Below are 24,203 nucleotides of genomic sequence, written 5' to 3' on the forward strand. Positions count from 1 at the left end.
CATACAGAGCGAGGCTGGGGGCTTTTTGTGCTGTCTGAGGCACATGTGGGCAGAATGGACAAAGCACAATGAAGTATCCAGCTCATAAATCTTCTTGTACCACGTGGCTGAGCATTGCCCAGAAAGCTGCATGTATTTTTTTCCAGCCAGCTTTCCCCCAGCTGCTGTCCAAGAATGCACAGCTGTCTATTTGCAGCACATGCATGGAAGCCGGGAATACAGGCCCCCCCGCTTGGAGGCTCAGGGCAAAGCACTGCACATTCACAAATCGCTTTAGGACGCTTATTACTTTTACCGATAGAGAACCGAGCGTCCCGCTCAGGGGCAAGCAGAAAAGTGGGTGAGATGGGCTCCCCGACTTGAGCGAAGCCGCGTGTTCCGGAGCGGCCGCGGAGCTCGTGGCGGAGGGCCTGAGAGCGCGGCGCGTCCGCGGCCGGCCAGCGCGCGGGAGGCCCGCCAGGCGCAACCCCTCGCTGCCGCGGGCATCCGGGTCCGACCAGAGGCGCCCGCCCGGCAGCGCGGGGAGGCCGCGGGCGCGCCGAGCAGCCCGGGACGAGCCGCTGGCCGGCAGCAGCCGGGCCGGCCGGGCTCGCCTCCGGCGGGCGAGCCGGGCCTGCGCGTGGCCGGGGCGCGCGGCCGAGCGCCCCGGGAGGACGGCCCGGCCCCGCCGCCCGGACGGCCCGCCCGGGGCCCGGAAGCCGCCGCCCGGCCCGGCCCGGCCCGGCCCGGCCCGGGACAGCCGCCGCCTCGCGCCGCGCCGAACTTTCCGGGCGGCTCCGGCGGACGCCCCGCCCGCTACCTGTCGGCGGGGGAGGCCCCGCCCGGGAGGCGCTGCGGCGGGCGGCGATTGGCGGGCGCGGCGCGGCCGGGCGCGGCCCGCCGCCCGACTCCGCCTCCGCCGGCAGCCCGCGACGGCGCCATCTTGCCCGGAAAGTTTGGGGCTGCAGCGCGGCGCCCCGCGGGACCGGGCGGAGGGGAGGCGCGGGAGCGGGCTGCGCCGAGGCCCGCCTCCGCCCCGCCATGCCCGTCCGCAAGCAAGGTGAGCCCCGCCCCGCCCCGCGCGAAAGGTGGCGCGCCCCCCCCGCCCGCCCGCCCGCCCGCGCCCAGCCTGGCCGGACAACTCCCGGGGCTTGCGGGAGCCGCCGCGCCAGTGCCTCGGAACACGCGCAGAGCGCCCGCGCCCCGGCGGCGGCTGCTGCGCGCGGCCGAGCCGCCCCGCGGGTAGGGGCCGCGCGGCGCCCCGCGGAGGTGCAGCAGGCGCCCGGCCGCGGCGCGTGGGGAGGCACGGGGCCGCCCGGTTCCGCCCGGCGTCGGCCGCGAGGACGGCCGGCCGCGCAGGGCGCGCGTCCCCGCAGCAGGGCGGGCGGGCGGGCGGGCGGGGCGGGGGCCCGGCGCGCGCCGGCCCCCGGCTGCTGAGCCTACACCGCAAGTGCGGCCCTCTCCGCAGACACCCGGCGGGCCCTGCGCCTCCTGGAGGACTACCGCGCCAAGCTGAGCCGGGCCGAGGACGGGCAGCTGCGGAGCTCCGTGGAGCGGGTCATCGGCATCTTCCAGAGCAGCCTCTTCCAGGCGCTCATAGGTACGGCCGCCGCGCCTCGCGCCCTTCGGCGTCGCGCGCCCCAGGCGAGCCCGGCGCGGGCCCTCGAGCGCCGGCGCAGGAGCTGCCCGCCCCGCCGCCCGGCGCCCCCGGCCCGGCCCCTCGCGTGGACGAGGCCCAGCCGCGCCCTGGAAGCGGCGGGGCGGTTGGAGCAGGCGCCACGTGCTGTGGGCTGCGCCCCGTCAGCCTCTGCCAGCAGGGGCGACGACCAGGGAGGCCTGGAGCTGTCGGCCGAAGCCTCTCGGGGCCCCGGTGGGAAAGGGCTGGGCTCCTTCCGGGATTGGGACTGGGGAGGCCCAGGTCCAAGTCCTGGCTCAGCCGTGACGCCCACGAGGAGGCGTTGGGTGGCCGCCTCCCCCCCCGCCCCACCTACCTCACGGGCTTGTTCTGAGGGAAACGTGGGGAAGGGATGCGCACCTTGGAAGGAAGTGCCATAAACGAGCTGACCTCGTGTGGGCTTGCCAGCAGCAAGCGTCATTCTTCTCGTCGTCCTGTGCTCTGGCAGTCGGAGCATGACCGCAATTGTGACAGAGATGTGCTCTTGGTGAAGGAGGGCCGAAGCCTTCTTGTCCAGCCTGTCACCACAGTGGGTAGCAATTTCCTCCTGCTTTGGAACAAGGTACCAGAACAGCGTATTTTGCTGGTATTTGCTTTCTCTTATTTATGCAGCTTTCAGAGGTTGGAGAAATATTGGAGGGTGTATGTGTATCCGCAGGCATTAAATCGGAGAAAGAAAGGCAATGTGACATTTGGTTACCTCTGTTGTCCTAGCATTGGCTCTTCCTCTTGCAAAATGAGAAATAATAGGGCTTTCTGAAAAGAATAGAGTCTTGGGACATGGGCTGAAGGCATACGATGGAACCGCCTTGCTAAACTAAGCAGGTCCAGGTCTGACCTGAACATTCTTCGATGGTCGTGCATACAGAATGACACTCCTGATTTTTATTTCTTATCAAGGCATTTTATCCCAGTGTTCTACAATGATAAATGTAAGGCCTTTCCATATGAATAATCCTACAAATAAACAAATGTAGTCAAAACTGTGAAGTGCCACTAAAAGCCACTGCATGATGTTTCCTAGGAATCACTTTGTGATGTTTCCTATGAATCATAGAATAGAATAATAGGGTTGGAAGGGGCCTACAAGACCATTGAGTCCAACCCCCTGCTCCATGCAGGAATCCAAGTCAGAGCATCCCTGACAGGTGGCTGTCCAGCCTCATCTTGGAACGCCTCCAGTTCTCCAGTGGGAGAGCCCCCCACCTCCCTAGGTAATTGGTTCCATTGTCGTATTGCTCTAACAGGAAGTTTTTCCTGATGTTCAGCTGGAATCTGGGTTCCTGTCACTTGAGCCCATTATTCCGTGTCCTGCACTCCGGGATGATGGAGAAGAGATCCTGGCCCTCCTCTCTGCGACAACCTTTCAAGTACTTGAAGAGCGCTATCCTATCTCCCCTCAGTCTTCTCTTCTCCAGGCTAAACATGCCCAGTTCTTTCAGTCTCTCTTCATAGGGCTTTGTTTCCAGTCCCCTGATCATCTTTGTTGCCCTCCTCTGTACTCTTTCCAGTTTGTCTGCATCCTTCTGAAAGTGTAGTGCCCAGGACTGGACACAGTACTCCAGATGAGGCCTAACCAGTGCTGAGTAGAGGGGAACTAGTCCTTCCCGGGATTTGGAAGCGATGCTTCTATGAATGCAGCCCCAATTAGCATTTGCCTTTTTTGCAGCCACATCACATTGTTGGTTCATATGAGTTGGGCTGTGTTGGGCCTCCCTTTGTGGGGCCACCACTGAGAAGGCACCACTGTGGATTCTGATACCTTTATGCACTGTAATCTTGGTATCCTGAGTAGGGATGATTGTTTTCACAGTGGGGGCCAGGGTTAGTTCCTCTAACCTACATGTGCAGCAGTTTCAGCCCCCTTCTCCCAACCGCTCTGCATTGGACCAAGTAGGACTTGTTATGGTGATACAGTTCGAGTGTGTGCCCTTGCTGTAACTGACAATCTCTTTTTGAAAATGGTGTAACATTTAATTATTTCAGAACAGAAAATACTTTGAAAGTGAGAAGTCCTAAAGCAGAACAGTTTAGACAGCATGGATTGCTGTTAGTAGAGCAACATGCTCTGCATACAGGTTCAGCTCCAGCACCTTTAGGTAGGCCTGGGGAGTTCCTTCTCTGCCTGGAACCTGGAGAGAAGCTGCCAGTCAGCGTGGACAACACTGAGCAGGCAGGCCAGTGATCTAACGATACGGGGCTGGTACGATAGAGCCAGCCCCATCCAGTGGGACATGCAAAAAGATGTAAATCGTTGGCCCCAATTACATAATTACAATGATCGTCGTTTCCTGTTCTTGGTCACCAAAAGTCAGTCTAACAAATTTGAACTCAGCATTCTTTTCTAATTTTGGAGCTTCTAGTTTTACTCGTGATTGCTTTTTTTATTGCATCTTTTGTTTTGTACTGTTTCTTTTCTCTTGTTCACCACTATGGGAGGGATTTCACCCTTAAAGGCAGCCCAATTTAAAACAAATAAATGAGAGCCGTGCTGATCAGACCTATCTAGATGAAGCCCTACCCAGTCCAGCATTTTGTTCTGGCGGAGGCCAGCCAGATGGTAGGACGTGAGTGTAGTAGCACCCTCCCTCCCACTTGTGTTCTCCAATACTGGAGGTGATCTGTAGCCATCATGACTGGCAGCCATTGATGGCTTTATCCTTCATGAATCTGAATAAAAACATCCTATGGCACTATTGGAGGCTGCTCTGACCCTGACTTCAGTGAGGCTGAGGGGAAGGCACAGTCAAGGGGCGGTCACAAAGGGATCTTTTCTGCGTGCCTTTGAAGATATGTTACAAGCCTAAGATGGCTTTTTTGGTCTATCTTGGAAGTTGTGATGGAGCATGGGATGAAGGCCATTTCTTGGCCTCAACTTCCTCAGCCATCTACTAATCCTGCATCTAATTTCTAAATGTGTTCCCCTATATTCTGCACTTCACTGTGTATCTTGAAGGTGTACTTCCTTTTCAGTCTTTATAACAGAAGGGAGCAACCTTTTTTCCCTCAAGGGCTGCAATTCCGTGGAGGGAATTTGTTGGGGGCCACTTGCTGGTGGTGGGCATGGCCTGAGGCACCTCTCTGTCATCACCAGTCCACACTGCTTCCTCTCTCTCAGAAAAACCTCAAGAGAGTGGGATGGACAGAGTGGGCCACCTTAGGATCACTGCGCCGCTCCTTTCCTTTCCCTCTCTTTTTCACAGTCACACGCACTCTACTTTTCTGTCTCTCTTACAGTTACACACACACCCCTTTTGAAAGTATGGATCCAGCTTCCAGAAGCACTCTTCTCTTGCTCCTGGGGTGGGGAGGGAGGGAAGGCTGGCTGTGGCTTGCAGGGGGGGTGCGGGCAGCCAAGGGCCACGGGGCACTCATTCCTGCTTCACAAGTGGCAGTCAACGTGGTTTTGCTTTGTGCAGGGTGGCACGGTGGTGCTGTTTGCTTGAGAAACTGCTTTGTTCTGATAGAGGTCTGATCGTACGCTGAAGATGGAAGATGATCCATCAGGAAGTGGCAATTACTTATTATATCCCTTTTGGAAATTGATTACTGAAACGTCTGTCTGTCTCCAGATATTCAAGAGTTTTATGAAGTGGCTTTACTTGACAATCCCAAAAGTATTGATCACTCGAAGGAAATCGAATTTGTGCAGCCCGTGAACACGTGGGAGTTCTCCAGTCTTCCAAGCACAACGGTGACTTCTGGAACTCCGCTGAGCAGCCGTAGTCCAGCCACAGAGGTATGTGAGGCCATGACTGACGGGTTTGCCTTGCCTCCTGGCCCAGCAGGATGGTGATCTCGGAGCCAGGCTTTGTGGGGGTCCATGTGGCTGGCTTGGTGGCTGTGAGCAGAGAGAGAGTGGCCAGGATGGCATCTTTCAGGTTTTTGTTTTAGCGGGATTCTGTTGTTTCAATGGGTGACCTGGGTGTACAGCAATGTATTTTGATGTGCTTAGTGGTTCTCAGATTGGTCTTTAGCTGTGGTGGCCCCAAAACATACGTGATGCCTGTGGATGTGCCCTCTTTTCCTGCCACCCCTCCTACATAAGTCATCGGAGGGAGAGTGAATGTGCGGCTGTAGGTAGAGCTTTGGACTTGAATGTGGGAAAGAAGCCTAGGCTCCAATCCCCACTGGCCTACGAAACTCCTGGGTGGTTGTCTCGGGGGCATGCTGCTCTCCGCCTCACCCACCTCAAAAAGCCTCAGCTCCTCTGAAGGAGGGCCGGATGAAAACGTAAGAAGAGCCCTGGAGGCCTGTCGGACCAAAGGCTCACCTGGTCCAGCATTCTGTTCCCACAGCAGCCAGCCAGGTGCCCCAGTGGGAAGCCTGCAAGCAGGGCACGAGCGCAAGAGTGCCGTCCCGCTCATGTTCCCAAAGGCAGACTGCCTCTATACCGGAGGCAGCATAGAGCTATCAGGAGTAGCTGCCATGGATCGCCTTCTTCTCCAGGAATGTGTCTAACCCCCTTTTAAAGCTCTCCAAGTTGGTGGCCGTCACTACGTCTGCTGGTAGAAAATTCCGTGGTTTTAACCATGTGCTATATGAAGGACTTTTATCTGTCCTGAATCTCCCACTGTTCAGCTTCTTGAGATGACCCCATTGGGTTCTAGTATTATAAAAGGAAGAGTTTGTTTTAAATTATACATAGTGCCACAACAGAAAAGGCCCTCTTCTAATTAGCCACCCACCTCACTTCCTTTGGCAGGGGCTCCTGGATCTTAGGGTCCAGGCAGGGGTACATGGAAGGAGACGATCCGTCAGGTAACCTGGCCCCAAGCAGTCTAAGGCTTTGAATTTTATACCAGCACTTTTAAATCTGGCAACACTTTAAAATCTTTTTAACTGGGCTGGCAGCCAGAGCAGATGGAAAAGTACTGGCATAATATGATCCCCTTGGCCTGTCCCTGTTAACAATCTCACTGCCCTGTTTTGGACCAGCTGAAGTTCCCAGACCGTTTTCAAAGGCAGCCCCATATATAAGGAATTGCAGTAATCCAGATGAGAGGTTACTAGAGCATGGATAACTGTAGCTAGGCTATCTCTGGCCAGATAAGGTCATAGTTGGTATATCAACCTAAGTTGATAAAAGGTGCTCTGTCCCACCAAGTCCATCTGCGCCTCAAGTGACAACGCTAGATTCCCCCCCCCCCCCCGATGAATCTGTTCCTTTAGGGGGAGGAAAGGGAAATCCCTTTCAGAACAGGTTGAACATCACTTAGCTGGTCGGACGACCACCCACTAACAGTACCTCCATCTTGTCTGGATTGAGTCTCAGTTTATTGGCCTTCATCCAATCCATTACCACAGCCAGGCAGTGGTTCAGAATGCCCACTGCTTCACCTGGGTTTGATGAAAAGGAGAGAGAGAGCTGGGTGTCATCTGCATATTGGTGACACCTTAGTCCATATTTCTGGATAACCTCCCCCAGTGGTTTCATGTAGATGTTAAACAGCATGGGGGATAAAATAGAGCCCTGTGGAACCCCATGGCATAGCTGCCAAGGGACAGCAATAACCCCCAGCACCACCTTCTGGAATTGGCCATCCAGGTAGGAATGGAACCACTGCAGCACAGTGCCTTCAAATTCTCAGCTTCAGATAGCCTATCCAGAAGGATACCATGGTTGATGGTATCGAAACCACTGAGATGTCCAAGAGAATCAGCAGGGCTGCATTCCCCCCAACCCTCTCCCGGCAAAGGTCATCCCACAGGGCAACCAAGGCAGTTTCCATTCCAAAACCAGGCCTGAAGCCCAGTTGAGATGGGTTTAGATAATCTGTTTCCTTCAAGAGTGCCTGGAGTTGTCCTGCAACCACTCGCCCAAGCACTTTGCCCAGGAAGGGGATGTTAGCTATTGGCCTACAATTATTAAAATCCTCTGGGTCTAGGTTAGGCTTTTTCAGGAGTGGCCTAATTACCACCTCTTTTAAAGAGGTTGGCACCAATCCCTCTTTCAAAGAGGAATTTACAACCTCCTGGACCCAGCTGGATATCCCCTCCTTATTTGATATGATAAGTCATGAAGGGCAAGGGTCGAATGCACAGGTGGTCGACAGGACTTGGCCAAACACCTTGTTTCCATCCTCAGGTCTCAATAACTGAAATTCACCCAATAAAACTGGACCAGGCAGTGCTCTAGACACCTCCACTAATGGAACTGCATTAACTGTGGTGTCTTAAGTCATGACGAATGTGAGCAATTTTATCTTCAAAGTGTCGTGCAAACTTGTCAGATGCTACTGAGGTTTCCACCATCTCTCTTCCTGGCCCAGATTGCAAAAGGCCATGAACCACTCAGAAAAGCTCTGCTGGACGACACTGAGAAGATGCAATGGTGGAGGAGGAGGAGAACTCCCTCTTTGCCAGCCTCACCGCCACAGAGTAGGCTCGATAATGAGCTCTAACCTATGTTTGGTCAGACTCGGCACGAGTCTTCCTGCACCTGCGTTCTAGCCATCTCCCCTCTTGTCTTGAGGGGGAGTGTATTCTCATTCAGCACAGGCTGAATCCCTGTTTCTCGATCTGCCTTTTGACTAACCAGGATCACCTCTGTCTTGTCTGGATTAAGCTTCAATTAGTTTACTTTCATTCATCCCGTTACCAATAACACACACCGATTTAGAACCAGAACAGCTCTTTGGATTTAGACAGAAATAGGAGTTGCGTGTCATCAGCATACTGGTGGCACCGAACCCCCAAATTCTGGTGGCCTCTCCCAGTGGTTTCATGTTTATGTTAAATAGCCTGGGGGCCAGGTTGGAACCCTGAACCATGGAAGCCTAAGCCATGGTGTTGAACAGGAGCCCCCAGCACTGCTGCCTGAAGTTGCCTGGAAACAAACTGCCTCCAAGGCCCATCCCAGCAAGGCAGCCCAAAACGAGGCGATGGTTGATGGTATGGAGAGCCATTGAGAGGTCCAGCGGAGACATGTCCCCGGTCCGGTCCCTGCTGTATATTGTTCGCCAAGGTGACCAAAGAAGTCTCTGTCCCACAGCCAGGCCTAAAGCCCGACTGAAATGGATGTAGCGCTCCCACACGTTGTGCTGTTCTCCCTCAGTGGAGCACGCAGGGTCTTTGTGAAGGGATAGGTCATGTGTCCAAGTAAGGGAAGCCAGAGCAGAACATTCATAGGAAATAACCTGTGACATCCCTGGTAACTCCGTGGGGAAGAGAAATGGTGTGGGCAACAGGATTGGTTGTGCCATGGGGACAAAGCTCCTCTTGATGCCTGGCCAGTGACAGCCATATCAGAGGCAAAAAGCCGTGGGGGGCAGCGCTAGAACTGTCATGTGCCTTGCAGGGTAGTTTGGTTTAAACCAAGGTGAGTTAAGCCCTGATTTAAACCATTGATCTTGACATTCTTTAAACCCTGGTGCAAATGTGATCACTCATTCATGTTAATTGGTAATCCGACAACATTTTACAACATCGAGGAAGGTCTCTTCCAGGGGTCAGCAACCCTTTTTGGGCCGTGGCCATGTTTGGCAATTTGAGAAAATGCCCTGGGCACCACCACAAAATGGCTGCCTTGGAAAGTAACTTGCCCAAATGAGTTGAGTCCAAGGCAGAGCCAGGTCTCAGCCCCAGTGCACTAAAGAACTCCCTTGAACCCATGGTTTTCAGCACCAGCAGAAACCTATTTTCCAGCAATCTCAGCTGCTGGCAATAGAATGTGTTAATTTAAAAAAAAAAATGGAAGGGGTCGGGCACCAAGACAGGGGTCCAGGGGTGCATTGATTCCGGTGGGCACCACGTTGCCTACCCCCGATATATTCCCGGCTAGGCTCACTTTTTTACCCAGAAGCCATGACAAGTTTTTTTGTGGCAAAAGTGTGGTGGAATCTAGGAACTGGAAGCTGTGTCTGTACTATATTGTCTTACCTTCTTTCCTGTTCACCCTACCACCCCTTTCCCACTCTACCTCCAACTGACCTTGCCTGTATTGCCTTTCTGTCCTAACTTGGTTGGCCCAGCTCCTCCACCGCCGCCACATAAGCGCAGGGCAACAACTGCCCTCTCCCACCAGTGTCTTTGCACATATGCCTTATACTTGAAATATCAGAAACCACCTTGAGTGCTTTTTTTCCTTGGTAGAAAGGTGTGATACAAATTGAACAAACAATTAATATTAAGTCAGTTCCTTGGTCCGTCTAGCCCAGTATTGTCAACACTGAATGGCAGCGATGGCTCTCCTGCTGCCTGGGATCGAACCTGGGAGCTTCTGCATGCGAAGCGGGGCTCCGCCACTGAGCTATGGCCCAGGGCTTTCAAAAAGCAAGAGCTGGTAGTTAGGCTGGACAGAGCTAGTTTTAGGAAAGGGAAACAGAAGTGAATGCTCATGTCTGGTAGATGATTTAATGTGTGTGAGTGTGACAGAGCGATTGATTAATTTTTATGAAATTTAAGTGTAGGTTAAGCATGTTCGTGATTAGATTTAATTGTAACTATGTTATTTTTATAAATGAGAGGAATGTAATACTATATTGATGATTTTTTAAAAAACGCATACAATTAAAAATTTTAGTATCCATTTTTTAAAATCACATTTATCCACTGTGCTCTCTTGCCAGATGGGTAGGCATGGGAAGGAGCCTTGTGGGCCCCCCGGGACTGAGGGGTTACATGGGAGCCGTAGCCCCGTGGAACACCCCAGCTTTAATCGGCAGGAGGGTGGCGGTTCCATCTCTGGGTGTGGTTGCCTGGTAGAAGCTCCTGGGAAGAGCCCCCCCCCTCCCCCGGCACCCTGGGGAAGAGAGCGCGGTGCAGAGGCCATCAGAGGGCTCTTGCGAAGCTGGAGGTGCCTTTCATGTTGCCCCTTCTGTGACATCTGGCCACATCTCCATGTTTCTTTGGGTTGATGAGCACTGCTGGCTGCTGCTTATCCCAGCAGACCTTGTTCTTGTTTTTCTCTCACTTAGACAAAAATGTCTCCCAAAGCAGCTCACGGCAATTAAAATTCAGTACCCAGTGCGGGTGGCAGGTGCCGTACAGAAATAGAAATAAAACTCCGAATTGGGAAATGGCCATAAGAGTGAAACACTCCCTCTCCTTTCGCTGCCTCCCTGAGCAGCCCTATGCAGCAGCTGTGGCGTAAAAGGGAGAGAGACACGTAGTGGATCCATGACAGCATCACATCTAGTTGAGCCCACAGAAAAAAGAGAGCTCGTTGTTTCAGGGGGCCTCCACTTGCAGATCCACTGATTATTTGGGGTGAAATGTAAATCTCCAAGTGAAACATTCATTGTTCTTCTCAGTAAGTTGCTTATCTCCTGTACATCCTCCTCCTTCAATGTCGTTTCTCTTGCACAGACCTGAGGCTGAGGTGGTGTGAAGTTAAATGCCAAAGATTTCTTCTGTTTTAAGAAAAATAGGCTTTTGAATACAGTTTATTTCCAAATCTTGCAAGTTTCCCCATCCCTAAAGGTGTGTGTGTGTGTATGTGTGTGGAGCGGGGTGGTGGAGGCTTTAAGAATATTCAGAAGCAGCTCCCCAGTTGAATTCTAGCAAGTGGAGCTGATACTTAATCCCCAGGATGTTGATTGTGGGAGGACACTCACCTACAGCTGAACAGCCTGGCACAGAACACTTCTGAGTTGTAAAGTGTAGTGATGTGGGTTTTCCAGAAAAATTTCTGATGTAAATTGGGCTGATTTGCATAGACTAATTTGCATTGGAAAATTTTCTGATGCCCTAGAGTGATCGAATTAAATAAAACTTTAAAAAGTACTCCATAGTAATGTTTTGTCCTAGTACATCAGTATAACGGTTTGGGCAGTCTGCCCAGATAACATTAATTATTGGACGGATTAGAAATGTAACCTACTACTACTATTACTACTAAAGTATTTGCCCTGAAATATTTGAGAGAAAAAATCAAAACACACTTAATATGATTTAAATGTTATGTTATGTGGTCATTTTTAATGGAATATAATAGGGATGGGTGAGCTTACCTTTGCCCACCCTATGTGCTGCTCACTGGACCTCTGCTAGCCGCCTGACCCTGTTGGCTGCATGTGGCGACCTCCTGGGCACCCAGCAAGCGGCGCTAGGTGTCCCCCTGCTCCAGCAGCCGCCATTTTGTGTGAAATGGCAGCTAGGCCTTTTCCGTAAATCGCCACGTTGTGCAAATTGGCGGCCGTAAATGGGGCCATTTATGCAAAATTACAGGTGTAAGTGGTTGAATAAGACTACGCCTGTAATTTTGCATAAATGGCCCCATTTACGGCTGCCATTTGTGCAAAATGGGGAATTATGGAGAAGGCCTAGCCGCCATTTTAATGCAAAATGATGGCTCACGGGAGTCCCCCACCGCCGTCCAACGGCCCCTCGTTCTAGCAAGTACTGGAATCCGGGGGGCCGAGCCGGTGGTAGCTTGCCGAGTCACACCAGATTCCTCTTATCCCTAGAATACAATAGCATGTTTTTCCATTATATTGCTTAAATTTTTAAAAGAAGAGAGGTATTGAAAACTGTTGACACACCAATAATAAGTTTCATCAATCCAGAGAACTGAACATGATACAGTGACAAACGCTCGTCTCTTTCCGGAGAGCTCAGCTGGCTTCCACTGGGGTTGCTGGGGCACCTTCACTTTCGCTGGCACTGCCTATTAGTTCTGTTTCATTCTGAGACACATATGTATTTCCATGGCGGAAATATATTCTCTCACATACTTGCTCGGTATAATCACCTGAAAGTAAAATAATTGCAACTTTGAAAGTGCCAAATTTGCCTAATATGGTATCTGCAGTTGAAGAGGAAAATTTGCTGGAAAAAGAAAGCACTGGAAAGTTTTCTGCCCCACATCATTGGTAAAATGTAAATAGTTGCTATTTTGGCAAAAGTATTTTGTCACTCATCTTCTGCCGGGATGGGGGATGGGAGAGAAGAGTTGCTCCTACCTCAGGGTAAAAATAAAACTCCCAATATTTGTTTCCATTTCTCTCCCTCGCCCCCCACCCTTTTCTCACTCTCTGTCTCTGTCTCGTCTTCCAATCCTAGAACAGCTCTGTCTTTCATCCTTAGTCTTAACACCTTAGCGGCTGATGGGTGTTCTTTGTGTTGATAGGAGTCCATGTATGTATGGATGGTGGGAAGGGTGGATTGATTTAAACTGATTTAATTAACCTAGAGAAAACCTTGATTTAAATCAAGTTTTCCACTTACAGTTCTTCACATATTTCTTAAACGATGGTGCAAATCTCATTACTATAACATGTTAATTTACAACTCAATACAGCATTTTGTGTAAGCTTTTAGATGACTTGATTTTTAATAATTTAGGGAATAGTACAGAACATTACCTGTGCTGTGTCAAGCTGTACATACAGCAGGAGCTGTACATCGGGAATGGTAAGAACTATATCACACACCCCATCACAATAGTACTCATTTTATTAAACAATCTTAAATAGTACATAAAGGTTTCACATTGCAATTGCAGCAGTCTCCTAAGTGTCCAACTGACGACCGCCTTTTTACTTTTCAGATTTTATTAACTGTAACAGACAAGTCATCACACTAAATGTACAGTGCTGTCCTTTCAACTTTTACCATTAGATACCGTTTTCTCCACTTGCAGAGACATTTTTAGTCATGGACTGAAGCAGGAATATGAGTTTTTCTGCTTTTCAGACTCCCGGTTGATGTAGCTTTGAGTGAACAATGCCAAATGATGAAAATATTTTCTCTGTGCCTGCAGAGGAAACCACTGCTGTGACAAGTTGGCTTAGCCGCTGAAAGAACTTTGGTTCAAGGTGTCTGGCCCATGATTTCCACCAATTCAGGGGAATGACTTTGTTAAAAACATCAGTAAACGTGTAAAGTTTAAATTGTTCCTCTCCAGCCTGGAAATTTATTCTGACTGGCGTACAGAGGAGTGACTGTGACTAGGGGGGCAGAGGCCGGAGCCAAGGGGGTCAGCAGAGGCTGGGCCAACTACACCCCCATGAATTTCTCCAGAGAAAGGAAAGGTTTTAAACTCAGGTTAATTTGCCCTAGTTTAAGCCAGACAGCTGGTGAGCCCACAGAAGAAAAGGGCCACAAGGCGCATTTGGCCCTCGCAAGTTAAGGAGCATGCCGGAAAGCAAGCCTGCAACTTACCTAACACATACATACACAGAGCATTGGATGTAAGCAAGAGAATGAGCAGGCCAGGAAGAGGGCCTTTAAAAAACAAAACGTTGAGTGTTGGCTCAAGCAAGCCAGAAAGCAAGCTTTGGCTTACGCCCGCATGGAGTGTTTGGCCCAGGAAAACAAGCAGGCCCGGAAAGCGAGTCTTTTAAAACTTTGTGCTGAAGAAGTGATGTTTGTTCTCACACCCCCAGGAAATGAAGTTGAAAAAATTTCAGTGGTTAAGGGCCACCCACAAGAGGGATTTTTCCCCATCTACACATAAATGAATTTAAAGATAATACTTTGTACTGGTTAAGGCCCGCCCACAGGCAGGGGTGCAGCTGGGTGGTTTTAGACCCTGGACCTCATGATCCATTGAGGGGGCCCCTCTTTCGATGGGAATGGAGCCCACAGAGTTCGGGGGAGCTGTCTGAATGTAAGGATTGTTTTAAGGGTTACACTATATAATGTGTGTGAAGTGCTTGAAACACTTGGAAGAGTTGATTATTAATGTTACTTCTACATACAACTGAACCTCAGCTGCGTAGTTCAGGCTCAGGCCTCATCACTGGAATTTGTTTTTAATACCAGAGCAGATACTGTGCCCCGATTCTGTGAAGTTATAAAGATCTGCAGAGCACTTTTATTCCAGTTGAGCAGCACTACCCTTCTCCCTTAGACAGCACTCAGGGTATCAGCTGCTTAGCTCAAAGGATGAAGGGATAGGCTCAGGTGCTCACCCTTCTCTTTTTGCAACCAATCAGAGAAAAATATTCTTAAAAACCATGTACACAGCAGTAATTCTTTGCCTTTAGCTGTGCGCTTTCTTGAAGGCACGCCCGCAGTGCAATCAGCCCACCCTCTTGCATGCTCGACATAGTAGGGGGGAAAGGGTGGACCACCGTGACCCCCGCCCCCCAGGCGTCTTCTTCTTGGAGCTTGAAGCGTGTGCTGCCAGTGCACATTGGACTACTCCACTCACCCTTCCCCATGCAACAGGAAGGGGGAAAAGGGTTTACTCCATTGCTGACTAGCTTCATTCCCGTTTACGCCCATTGGAAGACAGCCTGCTCAATCCTAGCTTGAAAGTCCTGCTTGTAGGAAACTGCCTCTCTGAGTAGAGGAGGAGAAAAAACTCTTCTTAAAAAAGTGTTTGCTTTTGTAAAAAGCACAGTTGGTACCAGCACCTCCCCGCTACTTCCTACAAAAATCTAATGGGAAGAAAAAAGAGCAGCCTTCATCTTGTTTCTTATTGGAAGCCGTAACTTGGCTTGCAAAAACTCCAACTCATGAAGTAAAAAAATCACAATTGCTCAGCAGCCCAGTGGCGGGGAGGAGGAGGAGGCGGGGTGGGGTTAAAACAAACACATGCAAAGAGAGCTAAAACTGCGGTGAGAAATGGAGAGATCAGTGGCAGATGCAGCCCTCGGTGGGAGTCGGCTGCTGATTTGCAAAGGGCGCTACGTTCCCTAATCAGTTCCTCTCTTTTTCTTTGTAAACGAAGGCTGCTTCTGGCGGCCAATCTGGTCACTCACTAAAACCAGGACTTGGGGCCACAGTTTGGATTTTAAAGTTCTGGGAAGTACATAAGAATCCAAACTGCATGGCTCCAAGCGGCAGTTTTACTGAGAGGTTGGATCCGCTGGTGGGGGAGGGGGAGCAAGCGGAGATTAAACCGGGGAATTTGGGGACCCCCCCTGCTACATGGGGGCTCAGACCTCCTCCCAGAAATCCAGTAATAACTGCTACTGCCCACAGGAAGGGAATAACTCCCCACCCCTGCCAGAAACACATTTATAAATAAAACACACAGCTGCAAAGAGGGAAATGATCCCCACCCCCCAAATGCATTGAGAAGACAATTCTAGGCACATACCGGTAAAATGATCACAATCATCTTCACCAGCTGCCTCTGTCTGTCTTCGCTGCAGCCCCTCATGTTCTTGCTTGGAAACGGCTCTGGCTGCTCTGGGGCGCTGCTGCAGCCCTCGCCCCCGGTACTCTGGCTAGCTGAAGTTGAGGCCGCCCAGCATGCTGAGGGGCATGGGGCCGCACGTCCTTGCTGTGCTCCTGAAGACCCATCCATTGGGGAGACTCGGGTCCTGTTCTGATTGGGTGCCGCCCTGGGCAGTGAAGAAGCCCGAGCCTCGGAATTTTTTTATTTCTGAGTGCCAGTTTGGAGGAGCTCGCCCTGTTCTGTGCTCGCCTGCCACTGCTGGTGCTGAGCGTGCTGCGGAGCAAGAGGACTCCCTCCCTGGACTGCAGCAGCAGCAGCGGCGGCCGTCGGAGCAAGAAGGGAGGAGGAGACGGGGAGCGCTAGTCATCGCAGCCTCGGGAGCCATGTTCTTTTCACTGCAGGAGTTTCGTTGCTCCTCCAGCCTCTTGATTCCTGCTGCCACTGGCTTGAGGCATCCGCTTCTTTATTGCCTGCAGTTTAACTTTCTGGTTAGGTATTTCTATCTTCAGTGTTTCTTGAAGTACCTTCCAAATTTCAACAGCATTAGCAATGCAGCAACTGTCCCTCTGAAGTTTGTCTAAGGCTATGGATTGCCTCATTTCACATGCTAGCAAGGTTATGCTCAAAATCCTACAAGCTAGGCTTCAGCAGTACGTGAACCGAGAACTACCGGAAATACAAGCGGGGTTTCGAAGAGGCAGAGGAACTAGAGATCAAAGCACCAACATTCGCTGGATCATGGAGAAAGCAAGAGAATTCCAGAAAAATGTCTACTTCCGCTTCATTGACTACGCTAAAGCCTTTGATTGTGTGGATCACAACAAAGTGTGGCAAATTCTGAAAGAGATGGGGGTACCAGACCACCTTACCTGTCTCCTGAGAAACCTGTACGAGGGTCAAGAAGCAACAGTAAGAACCAGACATGGAACAACCGCTTGGTTCAAAATTGGGAAAGGAGTACGACAAGGCTGCATATTGTCGCCCTGCTTATTTAACTTATATGCAGAGTACATCATGAGAAACCCATGCTGGGTTGGATGAATCACTGGTCGGAATTAAGATTGCCGGGAGAATTATCAACAACCTCCGATACGCAGACGACACCACCCTAATGGCAGAAAGTGAAGAGGATTGAAAGAGCCTCTTGTTGAGGGTGAAAGTGGAGAGTGCAAAAGCTGGTTTGAAACTCAACATTAAAAAAAACTAAGATCTTGGCATCTGGCCCCATGACTTCCTGGCATATAGAAGGGGAAGAAATGGAAGCAGTGACAGATTGTATTTTCTTGGGCTCCAAGATCACTGCAGGCGGTGACTGTAGCCATGAAATTAAAAGACGCTTGCTCCTTGGGAGGAAAGCTATGGCAAACCTAGACAGCATAGTCAGAAGCAGAGACATCACCTTGCCGAAAAAGGTCCGTCTAATCAAAGCTATGGTTTTCCCAGTAGTAATGTATGGCTGTGAGAGCTGGACTATAAGGAAGGCTGAGCGCCGAGGAATTGATGCTTTCGAACTGTGGTGCTGGAGAAGACTCTTATGAGTCCCCTGGACTGCAAGGAGGTCAGATCAGTCAGTCTTAAAGGAAATCAACCCTGAGTGCTCATTGGAAGGACAGATCCTGAAGCTGAAGCTCAAATATTTTGGCCACCTAATGCGAAGAGAAAACTCTCTGGAAAAGACCCTGATGGTGGGAAAGATTGAAGGCAAAAGGAGAAGGGGACGGCAGAGGATGAGATGGCTAGATAGCATCACCGATGCAATGAATACGGACTTGAGCACACTCTGGGAGAGAGCGGAGGACAGGAAGGCCTGGCGTGCTATGGTCTATGGGGACACGAAGAGTCGGACATGACTTAACGACTGAACAACAAAATGGATATAGGCTTCAGTTTACTGTCTTCTCTGTTCCTCTTTAATCTGGTGTTAGATACTTTGGATGAGATACTTCCATCTATTTTATCATGGGTTTTCACATTTTTAAATGAGAATAGGCCAGTTAATAAATTTTTCAAAATTATCAACCTCAGAATTATCAACATCTTGAGGGAGAATTAGTTGGGTTCCTCGTGCTCTCCTCAATGAAGCCAAAGCAAAATGATTGTTATGGAAGTATTTTTCAACAAAAGCATTTCAACAAAATGCTTCCTTTTAATCCTGGAGTACTTAGGTTTGGATAAGAGATGCATTAAATGGTCACTGCAGCCTGATGTTATTAAGGAGGTTCCTTCTTTTCTTCTAACTATCTCCTCATTTTAATTACTCATTTAGATATCTTCTCATTTTAGAGGGACAGGGGGACTACAACCCTGTTAATTCTGCTTGACCTCTCATCGGCTTTTGATACCATTGACCATGGTATCCTCCTGGACTGACTCTGTGGGATGGGTATCGGAGGCATTGTGTTACAGTGGTTCCGGTCCTACCTGTGGGGCCGATTTCAGAGGGTAACATTGGGTGACCATTCCTTGGCCCCTTGGCAGTTGAGCTATGGGGTTCTGCAGGGCACCATCTTGTCCCCGATGTTGTTTAACATCTATATGAAGCCGCTGGGAGCAGTCCTTAGGGGATTTCGAGCCAAGTGCTAGCAGTATGCTGATGACACACAGCTCTGTCTCCCTGTGACATCTGAATCAGGAATCATAGAATCATGGAATCATAGAATAGTAGGGTTGAAAAGGGCCTACAAGGCCATTGAGTCCAACCCCCTGCTCAATGCAGGAATCCAAGTCAGAGCATCCCTGACAGATGGCTGTCCAGCCTCGTCTTGAAGGCCTCCAGTGTGGGAGAGCCCACCACCTCCCTAGGTAATTGGTTCCATTGTCATACTGCTCTAACAGTCAGGACATTTTTCCTGATGTTCAGCCGGAATCTGGCTTCCTGTAACTTGAGCCCATGATTCTGTGTCCTGCACTCTGGGGTGGCAGGGGATGACAGGAGAGGCTGTGCAAGTCCTGGGCTAGTGTCTGACCTCAGTAATGGGCTGGATGAGGGCCAGTAAACAAACTGAATCCTGGCAAGACAGAAGCTCTGTGGGTAAGTGGTTCCTGACTCCAAGAAATAGGTTCATTGCCTGTTCTGGATGGGGTTACACTCCCTCTGAAAGATCAGGTCCATAGTTTGGGGGTACTCTTAGGTCCATCACTGTCGCTGGAGGCCCAAGTGGCTACGGTGGCTCGGAGTGCCTTTTATCAGCTTTCTCTGGTTCGCCAACTATGACCTCTCCTGGACAGGGATAGCTTGGCCACAGTGGTACAGGCACTGGTAAGTTCAAGATTGGATTACTGCAATGCACTCTATGTGGGGCTGCCCTTAAGGCTGGTCTGGAAGCTGGAGCTAGTGCAGAACACAGCAGCTCAGCTGTTGTTGGGAGCTGCTCCTTTTCAGCATGTAACTCCTTTGCTGAGGGAACTGCACTGGCTGCCTATTCGCTACCGGGCCAGGTTTAAGGTTTTAGAACTAGTGTACAAAGCCCTAAACAACGTTGGACCAGGATACCTGAGAGAGTGTCTTCTTCCTTACCAAGCTGCCTGGTCCCTGAGGTCATCACAGGGCATGTCCCAGGTGGTTCTACATGGATCCATGGCCCGATTGGAGTCCACCAGGAGAAGAGCCTTCAGTGTGGTGGCCCCCTGTCTTTGGAACTCCTTATCCCTGGAGGTCAGATAGGCACCAACACTGTGTTGTTTCCAGTGCCTCCTGAAAAGAGTTCTTTTCCAGAAAGCCTTCCTTCGTTAGCCAGCCACAGTTGGCATTCTGGTTGTTGTTGTTTTTTTAAAGCATAATTTTAATATGGTGTTTTAACCTTTTATTCTTAATGTTTTTCTTTTGTGTTCACTGCTCCAAAATCATAGAATCATAGAATAGTAGGGTTGGAAGGGGCCTACAAGGCCATCAAGTCCAACCCCCTGCTCAGTGCAGGAATCCAAGTCAGAGCATCCCTGACAGATGGCTGTCCAGCCTCGTCTTGAACGCCTCCAGTGTGGGAGAGCTCGCCACCTCCCCAGGGAATTGGTTCCATTGTCGTATTGCTCTAACAGTCAGGAAGTTTTTCCTGATGTTTAGCCAGAATCTGGCTTCCTGTCACTTGAGCCCATTATTCCGTGTCCTGCACTCTGGGATGATGAAGAAGAGATCCTGGCCTTCTTCCCTGTGACAACCTTTCGAGTACTTGAAGAGTGCTATCATATCTCTGCTCAGTCTTCTCCAGGCTAAACATGCCCAGTTCTTTCAGTCTCTATTCATAGGGCTTTGTTTCCAGTCCCCTGATCATCTTTGTTGCACTCCTCTGAACCCTCTCCAGTCTGTCGGCATCCTTCTTAAAGTGTGGTGCCCAGAACTGGACACAGTATTCCAGATGAGGCCTAACCAGTGCAGAGTAGAGGGGAACTAGTACTTCCCGGGCTTTGGAAGTGATGCTTCTATGAATGCAGCCCAAAAGAGCATTTGCCTTTTTTGCAGCCACATCACATTGTTGGCTCATATTCAGCTTGTGATCGACAACAATTCCAAGATCATATCTAAATCTGTTTTAGATATGGAGTGGTATGCAAATATTGTAAATAAATAAATGATTGCGACATCTGCAGCATTGTCTGTGACAAAGCGAGGCACATGACACTTGAATTTTGGTTCACAGTTTATTACAGCTCTCACTGCCACTTCTTTTTGTGAACTGCTCAGAGAGCTTTGGCTATTGGGCAGTATAGAAATGGAATGAATGAATGAATGAATGAATGAATAAATGTTAAATATTCTGCTGTATGAGCATTTCCCGATGTATTCAGTGTTTCTGCAACCTCATCTTCTGTTGTCACACAACCATTGGATCCTGGATCATTGTGTATATTGCTCCATCCTTCAAGGCTTAAACTGTCAAATTTCATAAGAACACAAGAGCCCTAATGATGGATCAGACCAAGGGTCCATCTAGTCCAGCATTCGGTTCACACAGTGGCCAACCAGCTGTTGACCGGGAACCCACAAGCAGGGCATGAGTGCAACAGCACCCTCGCACCCATGTTTCCCAGCAACTGGTGCACATAGGCTCACTGCCTCTGGTACTGGAGGTAGCGCATAGTCATCAGGACTAGTAGCCACTGATAGCCTTTTCCACCAGGAATTCGTCCATCAAAATTGGTGGCCATCACTAAATCCTGTGGTAGCTAATTCCATAGTTTAACTATGCGCTGTGTGAAGAAGGTACTTCCTTTTATCTGTCCTGAATCTCCACCAATCAGCTTCATAGGGTGGCCCCGGATTCTAGTATTTTGAGAGAGGGAGAAAAATGTCTCCCTATCCACATTTTCCACACCATGCATAATTTTGTGGACCTCTGTCATTTCTCCTCTCACCCTCCTTTTTTCGAAACTAAACAAACCCAGCTTTTCTAACCTTCTCTCATAGGGGAGCTGCTCCAGGCTCTTGATCATTTTAGTTCTCCTTTTCTGCACTTTTTCCAGCTCTACAATACCTTTTTTTAGGTGTGGTGACCAGAACTGGACACAGTAGTCCAAGTGTGATCACACGATAGATTTGTATAGGGGCCCTATACAAGAACAGGTGGAGGAGGTGGAGGGAATGCTGATCAGATTTGCAGATGACACAAAATTGGGCGGGATAGCTAATACTTTGGAAGACAAACAAAATTCAAAGTGATCTGGATAGACTGGAGCGCTGGGCAGAAAACAACAGAATGACATTTAATAAGGATAAATGCCAAGTTCTGCACCGAGGAAAAAGAAACCAAAGGCACAGTTACAAGATGGGGGATCCGTGGCTCAACCACACTACAAGCGAGAAGGATCTTGGAATTGTTGTCGATCACAAGCTGAATATGAGGCAACAATGTGATGTGGCTGCAAAAAAGGCAAATGCTAGTTTGGGCTGCATTAATAGCTTCCAAATCCCAGGAAGTGCTAGTTCGCCTCTACTCAGCACTGGTTAGGCCTCATCTGGAATACTGTGTCCAGTTCTGGGCACCACACTTTAAGAAGGATGCAGACAAGCTAGGGAGGGTTCAGAGGAGGGCAACAAAGATGATCAGGGGACTGGAAACAAAGCCCTATGAATAGAGACTGAAAGAACTGGGCATGTTTAGCCTGGAGAAGAGAAGACAGGGGAGATAGGATAGCACCCGTCAAGTACTCGAAAGGTTGTCACAGAGAGGAAGGCCAGGATCTCTTCTCGATCAACCCAGAGTGCAGGACACGGAATAATGGGCTCAAGTTCAAGGAAGCCAGATTCTGGCTGAACATCAGGAAAAACTTCCTGACTGTTAGAGCAATACGACAATGGAACCAATTCCCCAGGGAGGTGGTGGGCTCTCCCACACTGGAGGCCTTCAAGATGAGGCTGGACAGCCACCTGTCAGGGATGCTCTGACTTGGATTCCTGCACTGAGCAGGGGGTTGGACTCGATGGCCTTGTAGGCCCCTTCCAACCCTACTGTTCTATGATTCTACGATTCACAATCCCCCCTTTGGCCTATCAGGCTCACCATCTGTGCTTGTATTTTTATGAGTTGTTCATTCTCTTTCTTTCTCTCTCTTGCGTCTCCTCCTCACATTTCTCTTTGCATTCTACTGACCATCTGGTTCAGTTCAGTTTTATGTGTGGTTTCAGTGAGGAATTTGATACAACATCTAATCAAAGCAATGGTTACCTGGAACAAAACAATACAAACAACAGTTATGCTTATTACATTGCATATCTTGCTAGGTGGCTGTTTCTGGTAGATCTAGATAATAGGGTTTAATCATGATAGTCTGATTTAGTGGGATTTGAATCATTGGTGTGCTTCTATGGGCATGGACAGGCGCATGGCTCTAGATTTAGCAGGTCCATACATTTAAGTCCACTTGAATGTGGTTCACTACTTTCAGGAAAGTGTTCTCTGCTTTCAGGATACAGAAGATGCTAAGCAGGAGCAGGATGCAGGTGTGCCCCATCATGAGAATGTACCTCTTGTGGATGCTGAGACAACTCTTTCTTCACTAACAGGAGCTAGGCTCACTGCTAGGCTTATGCTCACCTTGCCAGGAAGCGCTTGGCTCACCACTGGTCTTTTTAGAGGTGGCTATTTTTTATCCAGAGGAGGCCAAAGGGCCCAAATGTCTAAGAAGATTTCACACAATGACAGGAAAAAGGGCAACAAGCCAGTACCATGATGGCAACCGGAGATGTTCTTCTCTTTCTGGGTCCAAAATGACCTATAGGGCTGATGAACTCTGTGTTAGGACACATCCAGCATTGTCTGGTTCTGGGAAATGTCGTCTCCAGGGGTAACACTTTCTCGCAGTGGGATGTGGGGATCCAGGTAGGCTGTGTTTGCAGCTTCACAGTGGTGTGGGTGGTCAACAGCATCTGATGGGGTCTTTTCCAGTGAGGCTAAAGGGAAGTCTGATGGACTTTGATGTGGACTCAATCTCTAGGCTACAGGTTGTGACACTATCGTAGGAACATCAGGAAGTGCTTTTAACGCTGTGAATGGAAAGCCTTCACACACTTCATTAATGCTTGGTAATAGTTTTACCACAATCTCATTGCTCAAATGCAGGTTAGGAAGATGTTCTTTAATAGGTGCTGAAGACGGGGATCTCATGGGCTTCTTTATAAGGATCTCATGGGCACTGAGCAGTTTGTCGGCGTGTAGTGGCATGTATATTTATCAGGGCCAAAGTTAGAGCATCTGGCCAGTTGAGTCCAGTTTCAGCACAGATTTTGGCGACTTTGTTCTTTGTTGTTCAGTCATTCAGTCGTGTCCGACTCTTCGTGACCCCATGGATAATAGCACGCCAGGCCTTCCTGTCCTGCGCTCTCCCCCAGGGGCGTGCTCAAGTTCATATTCATTGCATCGGTGACGCTATTTTGCCTTCGGTCTTTCCCAGCATCATGGTCTTTTCCAGAGAGTTTTCTCTTCGCATTAGGTGGCCAAAATATTTGAGCTTCAGCTTCAGTATCTGTCCTTCCAATGAGCACTCAGGGTTGATTTCCTTTAGGATTGACAGATTTGACCTCCTTGCAGTCCAGGAGACTCATAAGAGTCTTCTCCAGCACCACAGTTCGAAAGCATACATTATTTGGTGCTCAGCCTTCCTTATAGTCCAGCTATCACAGCCATACATTACTACCGGGAAAACCATAGCTTTGATTAGATGGACCTTTGTCGGCAAGGTGATGTCTCTGCTTCTGACTATGCTGTCTAGGTTTGCCATAGCTTTCCTCCCAAGGAGCAAGCGTCTTTTAATTTCATGGCTACAGTCACCGTCTGCGGTGATCTTGGAGCCCAAGAAAATAAAATTTGTCACAGCTTCCATTTCTTCCCCTTCTATATGCCAGGAAGTGATGGGGCCAGGTGCCATGATCTTTGTTTTTTTAATGTTGAGTTTCAAACCAGCTTTTGCACTCTCCTCTTTCACCCTCAACAAGAGGCTCTTTCAATCCTCTTCACTTTCTGCCATTAGGGTGGTATTGTCTGC

General features: G+C 49.7%; 1 protein-coding gene across 10 annotated transcripts in view; it reads left to right on the plus strand.

Annotated features, from left to right (window-relative positions):
- The first annotated feature begins 903 nt into the window (after nt 1–903).
- The window catches only part of DLG1 (discs large MAGUK scaffold protein 1), a 274,255-nt gene continuing 250,955 nt past the window's right edge, over nt 904–24,203 (plus strand). For all 10 annotated transcript variants that reach the window (XM_084847875.1, XM_084847877.1, XM_084847865.1 and 7 more), the window contains exons 1-3: nt 904–1,039; nt 1,448–1,579; nt 5,227–5,393. In XM_084847875.1, coding sequence (XP_084704001.1) covers nt 1,021–1,039; nt 1,448–1,579; nt 5,227–5,393 — 318 coding nt within the window. In that variant the 5' untranslated portion in view covers nt 904–1,020. The remainder of the gene's footprint in view (nt 1,040–1,447; nt 1,580–5,226; nt 5,394–24,203) is intronic.

This window comes from Heloderma suspectum, chromosome 3 (genome assembly GCF_057233095.1).
Source record: "Heloderma suspectum isolate Gila_16-S chromosome 3, 16-S_ref, whole genome shotgun sequence".
Taxonomy (NCBI): domain Eukaryota; kingdom Metazoa; phylum Chordata; class Lepidosauria; order Squamata; family Helodermatidae; genus Heloderma; species Heloderma suspectum.